This window comes from Hemitrygon akajei, unplaced genomic scaffold, assembly GCF_048418815.1.
Source record: "Hemitrygon akajei unplaced genomic scaffold, sHemAka1.3 Scf000113, whole genome shotgun sequence".
Classification (NCBI taxonomy): Eukaryota; Metazoa; Chordata; class Chondrichthyes; order Myliobatiformes; family Dasyatidae; genus Hemitrygon; species Hemitrygon akajei.
The window spans coordinates 769839-779038 of record NW_027331999.1 but is presented as its reverse complement, the minus strand read 5'-3'; the positions used below and the strand labels follow the sequence as shown (position 1 = coordinate 779038).

The following is a 9200-nucleotide window of genomic DNA, read 5'->3' as shown; positions in this document are numbered from 1 at the left end:
TCCTGATTTAATTGTCTGTTTTTGATTCAAATTGTACATACAGGATGTAATTTTTTAAATTTTTACTTTTTGAATTAATATTTCTATTTCACTAGGTTTTGGCATCAATATTGTTTGACCCAGCTTTTCTCGTAAATAAGCCTTTAATTGAAAATAACAGAAAAGAGTGTTCTTTGATAACTTATATTTATTTTTTTAATTGATCAAACGACATCAATATACCTCCTTCAAAACAACCACCTATATATTTAATCCCCTTTTGGAACCAATTATATAAATGTTTATTATCCATTGTAAAAGGAATAAGCCTATTTTGAATTAAAGTTCTTTTTGCTAATAAAGATTTCTTTATCTCAACGTCCATATTTACCTTATTCCATAAATCAATCAAGTGTCTTAATATAGGATATTCTTTTTTTCCCATATCCATTTGGATTCCCATTTATATATAAAATCTTCTGGTATGTTTTCTCCTATCTTATCTAATTCTATTCTAAACCATGCTGGTTTTTCTTCATCAAAAAAAGACGCAATAAATCTAAGTTGATTTGCTTTATAATAATTCTTAAAATTTGGAAGTTGTAACCCTCCTAATTCAAATTTACATGTCAATTTTTCCAATGATATTCTTGACATCTTTCCTTTCCAAAGAAATTTCCTTACATATTTATTCAGTTGTTGAAAAACTTCTGAGGTAATTGTATTGGTAAAGTTTAGAATAAATATTGCAATCTAGGAAATATATTCATTTTTACAGCATTAACTCTACCTATTAATGTTATTGGTAACATCACCCATTTATCAAGATCCTCTTTTTTTTAATAATGGCAAATAATTTTGTTTATATAATTTTTTTACATCATTATCAACTCTAATACCTAAATATTTTACCCCGTTTATTGACCATTGAAATTGAGTTACTAATCGACATTGATTATAATTTCCTTTGGTACGGAGTAAAATTTCACTTTTATCCCAATTTACTTTATACCCTGATACTTTCCCATATTCTTCCAATCTAAAAGATAATCTTTGCAAAGATTGCAATGGGTTTGTGAAATAAATCAAAACATCATCAGCAAATAAATTAATCTTATATTCTTCTTGATTAACTCTAAAGCCCTCAATGTCTGAATCTGTTCTAATTAATTCAGCTAATGGTTCTATTGGCAATACAAATAAAGCAGGTGATAATGGGCAGCCTTGTCCAGTTGACCTCGTTAAGCAAAATAGTGTTGAAATCTGACCATTTGTAACGACTTTAGCTTGAGGATTAGTATTTAATGTTTTAATCCATTGTATAAAAGATTTTCCTAACTCATATTTTTCCAATACCTTAAATAAAAAATCCCATTCCAATCTATCAAATGCTTTTTCTGCATCCAAAGCAACTGCCACACTCATTTCCTCTCTTTTTTGTGCCAAATGAATTATACTAAGTAACCGGCTTATATTATCAATTGATTGTCTGTTTTTAATAAAATCTGTTTGATCCATATGTATTAATTTTGGTAAATATTTAGATATTCTATTAGATAAAATTTTTGCTATTATTTTATAATCTGTATTCAACAAAGAAATAGGCCTATATGATGTTGGCTTTAAAGGATCTCTATCGTTTTTTGGCAAAACAGTTATAATCGCTTTTAAAAAAGATTGTGGGAGTTTATGCATTCTTTCCACTTGATATATTTCTTCCATAAAAGGAGGAATTAATCAATCTTTAAGTTTTTTTAATAAAATTCAAGAGAAAAACCATCTTCTCCTGGGGATCTATTACTCTGAAGTGATCCTAAAGCTTCTTCAACGTCTTTTAATGTAAAGGGCATATCTAATCCTTTCTGTTCTTCCAAATTTAATTTTGGAAGGGTTATTTGTGATAAAAATGTATCTATCTCAGCAATCTTATTTTGTGATTCTGATTGATATAGTTCAGTATAAAAATGTTTAAAAGTTTCATTAATTTCTAAAGGTTTATAAGTAACCTTAATTACACTTGCTCTAATTGCATTTATTGTTTTAGAAGCCTGTTCTGTTTTCAACTGCCAAGCAAGAATCTTATGTGATCTTTCACCTAATTCGTAATATTTCTGTTTAGTTCTCATAATTACTTTTTCTGTACGATATTTCTGAAGTGTATTATATTGTAGTTTTTTATTAACAAGTTGTCTTCGTTTTTCTTCTGTCATATATCTTTGAGATTCTTTTTCTAACTTTATGATACCTTTTTCTAATTGATCTATTTCTGCCAAATATTCCTTCTTAATTTTAGATGTATAACTTATAATCTGACCACTTAAATATGCTTTCATCGCTTCCCATAATCCAATTTTATCCTCAACTGAATGTAAATTTGTGTTAAAAAATTTAATTTGTTTTTTCATAAAATCACAAAAATCTTGACATTTTATTAAAATTGAATTAAATCTCCATCTATAGATCGATTTCTTATCCATCATTATGATTGTCATTATCAAGGGGGAATGATCTAACAGTATTCTTCCTTTATATTCCAAACTTTTCACTCTATCTTGAATATTTTTTGATAATAAAAAAATCAATCCTTGAGTAAGTTTTATGTCTATTTGAATAAAATGAATAATCTCTTTCTCTTGGATTAATTTTTCTCCATATATCAATCAGGTTTAAATCTTTCATTAATGATAAAGTTAGTTTTATTACTTTTGATTTTGTAGCAACTTTAGTTGACCTATCCAAAACTGGATTTAAACAAAAATTAAAATGTCCACCTATTAATATTTTATCATGTGCATCAGCCAAGTTCAAAAAACTTCTCTTTTTAGCACCTTGAGTAGCTGCCTTCAAGATCATTTCTTTATCTTGGTACCTCAAGCATTTTATCAACATTGATCTTGGATTTTGATCTTGCTGAGGTCTTGGTCATAAAGCTCTGTGTGCTCTTTCAATTTCAATTACTTGGCTTGTTTCTTTCATTTCAAAAATTTTCGGAATCCATTCTTGAAATAATTTTATTGGATTTTCTCCCTCTGTACCTTCCTTAAGACCAACAATTTTGATATTATTTCGTCTACTTGAGTCTTCAAGCGCATCTATTTTTTCCAACATCCGTTTTCTTTTTATTGTCCAGGCAAGATTATTGTCTTCCATCTTATCTATTCTTTCAGTATTTTCTTCCACTTTTACTTCCATTTCTTTAACTTTATTATCCATCTTCTTTTGTTTTTCCACCATATTATCGAGTGTATTCTGCATCCTTCTTATAGCTTTTAATTCATTCATAATATATATCAGGATAACTTTTATGACTCCTTTAATCTCCATTTTCTTTTCCTCTTCTTCTTCCTCTGAATTTCCCAAAGAGTCTGACTCCACTTCCGATATACTTTCAGTTTCACTTCTAGCCGTAGTTGGGATTTGTAGTTCTGTTACTTTTGCTGATATCTGTTCATGCATACTTGATTCTTCGTGCATGCATTGTTCTTGCCGTTTCTTTTAGAGACCGCCGACATTGCTGCAACTTCCTGTCCCGCATCATTAGAAGTGCCATGCACTTCGCCGGGAGGAGATCCAACTTGAGTCCAAGGCTTCGCCGATACGGTTAGGCCTTTTTCCGCGCCGATTTGCGCAGTCTTCGAGTGTAGTAGCTTTCTTCTGTTTCGGTTTAGGAGCCATATCAAAAGATAATCCTGAGCTATTTATAAATAGTTTCTAGTAGATATTTGTTAACTCTTCTTCACTTAAACCTTATTTTCTTACTTTTTACGAGGGAGCTGGATTCCCAACGTCTTGACCCTACGTCATCACGCGACGTCACCAGATCTTATTGAATTTTTGAAGCGGTTAGGAGGAAAGTTGACGAGGGTAAAGCAGTGGATGTTGTCTATATGGAGTTCACTAAGGCCTTTGACAAGGTTCTACACGGATGGTTAGTTAGGAAGGTTCAATCGTTCGGTATTAATATTGAAGTAGTAAAATGGATTCAACAGTGGCTGGATGGGAGATGCCAGAAAGTAGTGGTGGATAACTGTTTGTCAGTTTGGGGGCCGGTGACTAGTGGTGTGCCGCAGGGATCTGTACTGGGTCCAGTGTTGTTTGTCATATACATTAATGATCTGGATGATGGGGTAGTAAATTAGATTAGTAAGTATGCTGATGATACTATGATAGGTGGCGTTGTGGATAATGAAGTAGGTTTTCAAAGCTTACAGAGAGATTTAGGCCAGTTAGAAGAGTAGACTGAAAGATGGCAGATGGAATTTAATACTGATAAGTGTGAGGTGCTTATCATTTTGGTAGGACTATTCAAAATAGGACAATCATGTTAAATGGTAGGGCATTGAGGAATGCAGTAGAACAGGGTGATCTAGGAATAATGGTGCATAGTTCCCTGAAGGTGGAATCTCGTGGATCGGGTGGTGAAGAAAGCTTCTGGTATGCTGGCTTTTATAAATAAGAGCACTGGGTATACGACTTGGGGTGTAATGTTAAAATTGTACAAGGCATTGCTGAGGCCAAATTTGGAGTATTTTGTACTGTTCTGGTCACCGAATTATAGGAAACAGGTCAACAAAATAGAGTACAGAGTAGATTTACTAGCATGTTACCTGGGTTTCAGCACCTAAGTTACAGAGAAAGTTTGAACAAGTTAGATCTTTATTCTTTGAAGCGTAGAAGGTTGAATGAGGACTTGATAGAGGTATTTAAAATTATGAGGGCGATAGACAGAGTTGACGTGGATAGGCTTTTTTTCCATTGAGAGTAGTGGAGATTCAAACATCTCAAGATGAGTTGAGAGTTAGGGGGTAAAAGTTTAGGGATAACACGAGGGGGAACTTCTTTACTCGGGGAGCGGTAGCTGTGTAGAACAAGGTTGCAGTAGAAGTGGTAGAGGCAGGTTCAATATTGTCATTTAAAAAAAATTAGATAGGAACATGGACAGGAAAGGAATGGGGGGTTATGGGCTGAGAGCAGGTTGGTGGGACTACGTGAGTGTAAGCATTCGACACGGAATCGAAGGGCTGAGATAGACTGTTTCCGTGCTGTAATTGTTATATGTGAGGTGATGGATATTCAGATGAAGTAGAACTTGTACAGTAAATGGCAAGACACTGACAAGTGCATAGTTCACTGAAAGGCAGGATGGTGAGAAAAAAAAAGCGTTTAGCATGCTTGCCTTCATCAGGTATGGTGTAGAGTTTAGGAGCGGGGGATTATTTGCAGTTATGTAATTTGTTGTTGAGACCACTTTTGGAATATTACCTACAATTTTGCTTACCCTGTTATAGGAAGGACGCTGTCAAGCTGGAGAGGGTGCAGACGAAATTTACGAGGATGCTCTTTGGACTAGAGGGCCTGGGTTACAGAGAGGTTGGCCATGCTGGACCTTTATGCCTTGGAGAATGGGAGGTGACCTCAGAAGTTTAAAATCATAAGGGGTATTGATAAGGTGGGTTGTCATTATTGGAGAGTTGGAGAGCACAAAATGAAAGGTCACAGATAGAGGAGAGGAGGGGAAAAATTGAAAAGAGTCCTTGGGGATAACCTCTGTATACGGAGGACAGTGAGTACCCGGAAGAAGCTACCAGATGAAGTGGTTGAAGTGGGTTCAACTGCAACATTTAACAGGCATTTGGACAGGTACATGGAAGGGAGAGGCTTGGAGAGTTATGGGCCAAACTAGACAACTGGGACTATCAGGGAGGATGCTGTGGTTGGTATGGACCAGTTGAGCCGAAGGGCCTGTTTAGATCGCATTACTCTAGGATTACATAATTCTAAAGTGACACAAGTTGCATCCCAGTGCAAATAGTTTTACTTGTACACATCGTTCTGCTATCAGTCACTGGTGTCTTTTCAGGGCTCCTGGCATCCAAGGTTTTACTCAAACACATTGTGGATCATGCTAACTATCTGCCCTCTTCTGCTATCAGTTATCTGTGCTTTCTGTGGGCTCCTGGAGTCCAAGGTTCACTGCTCTTCATGAAGCGTAAATTCCTGCCGTAGGTGATGCTGATGCCGTTTTCCTTCAATAGATGTTGGCCTGCGATGGCTTCGCTGTCTTGTCACAATTGCATACTGCTGAATGTCTGCGTGGAATCAGCCTTGCCTTTGGGACTAGTTATGCCTTAGTTGCAGCCTTTCATAAAGTGGCTTGACCAATGGATGGCAGGGTGGGTGGGCCACTGCTAATTTAACTTTGAATACAATTCTCTGGTTAAAATAGAAGCAAAAAGCCAAGGTCCTTGAGTATACTTCTCTTTGTTTCTCCTATTATAGGCATACATAGACCAGGTTGAAATACCATGAAAATCAGATGCCTTCAGTAGCTATGCCAGCACGTTACCTTCCCTGCACTGCCATATATTCAGTTACTAATCAATGGTCAATAATGCATCATCTTCCATAGTATTAGTAACCTGTGAACTCAACCTGAATGGTGAACGAGCTGGGATTTTACTCTTTAGAGCAAAGGTGGGGTGGGGGGGGTGGGGAGTGGTGATTTGATAGAGGTGTATATGTTGATAAGAGGTATCGATAGAATGGAGAGCCAACAACATTTTCCCAGGGCAGAAATGACTAATATGAGGGGGCATAATGTTAAGGTGATTAGAGAAAAGTGTAGGGGTTTGTCAGAAGTAGTATTTTTTAACAAAAAGAAAATGGTGGCTGTATGGAATGCACAGCTTGGGTAGTGATAAGGGTAGATGCATCAGTGAGATTTAAGAGGCTTTTAGATAGACACATGGATGAAAGAAAAATGGAGAGCTATTTGAGAGAGTAGGTATCAATTGATCTTGGAGCAGATTAAAAGTTCTGTGCAACATCATGGACCAAAATGTCTGCATTGTGCTATATTGCTCTAGGTCTGGCCCAGCTCAGATTAAGCCCCGAGAGGAGTGATGAGAGCTGTGAAGCGAGGTGGAATAAAGCCTTTGGAATCATATATCTTTAAGGCCCAGAAAAAAACTATGCGATTTTCAGTTTAATGACAGAGATGGTATCCTATAGGTAGATTTGTTTTTCTGCTGGGATGGAATGCTTCAGGTCAATTACACTTTCAACAGTGTGTAGGCCCTGCCTATTCCTTACCTCACCACCATTTTGAGGTCAATATTTCTCAAGCATCATGTAAATGTAAAGTTTTCTTTGAATTAATCCATATTTTTTCTCTATTTCAGGTGAAAGATGAGAAGACATCAGCAATTCTATGTGAAAGTAGTGCTGGGTGTTTTGATTACTCTGGGATTGTTCTTCATGTTCTGGGATAATGACCAACGTCGAGAGACTGATGATATTGCAGAAACCTTTCATCGCAAAGATCTGCCCAAGGTTGTTACTGCTGATGCAACTAAATCAGTGCTCAAGCCAAAGTGCCACGCGAACACGACATTGTTGCACCTGTCCTCATTTCATCAAGAGAAAGAGCACATAAAAAACTTCTTGATGTATAAACACTGTCGAGAATTTGACATGATTCAAAATGTCCCAGACAAATGTGGTGGTCGAGAAGGATCTCAGAATGTCTTCCTGCTCCTGGTGATCAAATCTCACCCTTTCCACCAGGATCGGCGGGAAATGGTAAGGAAGACCTGGGGCAAAGAACGCGAATTCAATGGGGTCCTAATTAAGAGAGTCTTTATCTCTGGTGTCTCTCCTGATCAAAACGAAAGGAGGAAATTGAATCAGCTTTTAGCCATGGAAAACAGAGAACACAGAGATGTCCTACAATGGGATTTCTTGGATACCTTTTTCAACCTCACCCTCAAACAATACAAGTTGCTGCAGTGGGTCAGTGAATTTTGCCCCAGAGCTAAATTCATCTTCAATGGAGATGATGATGTCTTTGCCAACACCGATAACATGGTTCATTACTTGCTAGGCATGAATGTTCACCAACACCTGTTTGTGGGCCATCTCGTTTATGGGTTTGGGCCCAAACGCCAGAAGTCGAGCAAGTATTATGTGCCAGAAATAGTGATCACCATCAAGTCGTACCCACCATACGTTAGTGGAGCGGGCATACTTATGTCTGTGTATACAGCTCACATCATTTACCACATAGCCCAAGACCTTGAACTATACCCCATTGATGATGTATTTTGGGGGATGTGTCTGGCCAAGACTGGACTAGCCCCACGCTCCCATAGTGGATTCAGGACAGCTGGAGTCAGGGTTCTTTCAACCCAAGATGACTCTTTCAATCCTTGCTATTACCGTGAGTTGCTGCTAGTGCACCGTTTTCGGCCTTTCGAACTGCTATTGATGTGGGATGCGGTGCATGATGCCAATCTGAAATGTGCTCATGCTGCCCAGAAGTCTGCATCCACGAAAAGGACCGCATGAGTCATGAGAGAATGTAGCAACTGTTGGAATGTAATGCAGTTTGTAAACATGTGTTAATCAGTTGTTTATGCAATGTAAGAAGCTCAATTCCTAAATTATATTGGAGTATACATTAATTCATAGAGTTGGTGCCTTTCTACATTCTACAAATGTTTGTAAAGCTGTCAGGTGTCATCACTCAGCCTAATTCTTACTGCACCCATAATGACATTACAATATTGACAGGAGCACCACAATTTAAGTCAATTGTAAAGTTATTCCAAGTGAGCAGTCCTTGTTGCATTGCGTGCAGATAGGTACAGCATCTTCACTTGGGGCATTTGTATAATAAGCCACCAATAAAATTTTTAGTTACAGTTATATCTGTGTATTTTTTTCTTGCCGTTTCTCACATGACCCTTGCAAAATGTGAAAGAGACAAATGCATTTCTTGGACTGGAACTGTGAGAACAACAAAGAATCTAGATCTAAAATTGTCTCAGGGTTGGAGGAATAGAGAAACTGATGGTCATCACTTCTGTACTCAAATGTCAGCCTGCATTGTGTCTCTGTAACTACATATCAAATAGAAGTACACACGCAGGAGATGGCTTTAACTGGAGTATTCACATTGCAGAGAGGGAAAGAGATCAATGAACATGTGGGGACAACAGATCAATATGCATACAGTGTCAGCAGTCCATATGTAGTGCGAAGGGGAGTGGCATTAGATTTGGCAGGTGTCTTGTCTAAGACAATGTACTCGGTTGCCAGTGTCATGTTCCTGTCATTGACATGGCCATCACTGAGAGGTAAGTCCGGTAGCTTTGACTAGTGGCCAACCTGGACATCGGGAATCTGGAGAGGGACTTCAATAAGGCTCATTGTCCGAGGGG

The 9200-nt window shown here is 37.3% G+C and overlaps 1 protein-coding gene across 1 annotated transcript; it reads left to right on the top strand.

The window, feature by feature from the left end:
- The first annotated feature begins 7167 nt into the window (after positions 1–7167).
- On the top strand, positions 7168–8325 carry LOC140723424 (N-acetyllactosaminide beta-1,3-N-acetylglucosaminyltransferase 3-like). Its single transcript, XM_073037991.1, has 2 exons — positions 7168–7560; positions 7768–8325. The coding sequence occupies exons 1-2, from the start codon at positions 7168–7170 to the stop codon at positions 8323–8325; spliced, it is 951 nt and encodes a 316-aa protein (XP_072894092.1).
- The last annotated feature ends 875 nt before the right edge of the window (positions 8326–9200 follow it).

Bases quoted from the DNA above. Each gene is read 5' to 3' on its own strand.
- LOC140723424 (XM_073037991.1), top strand. From the start codon at position 7,168: ATGAGAAGACATCAGCAATTCTATGTGAAAGTAGTGCTGGGTGTTTTG. The intron at 7,561-7,767 runs GTAAGGAAGACC...AAGTTGCTGCAG, and splicing joins ACCAGGATCGGCGGGAAATG to TGGGTCAGTGAATTTTGCCC.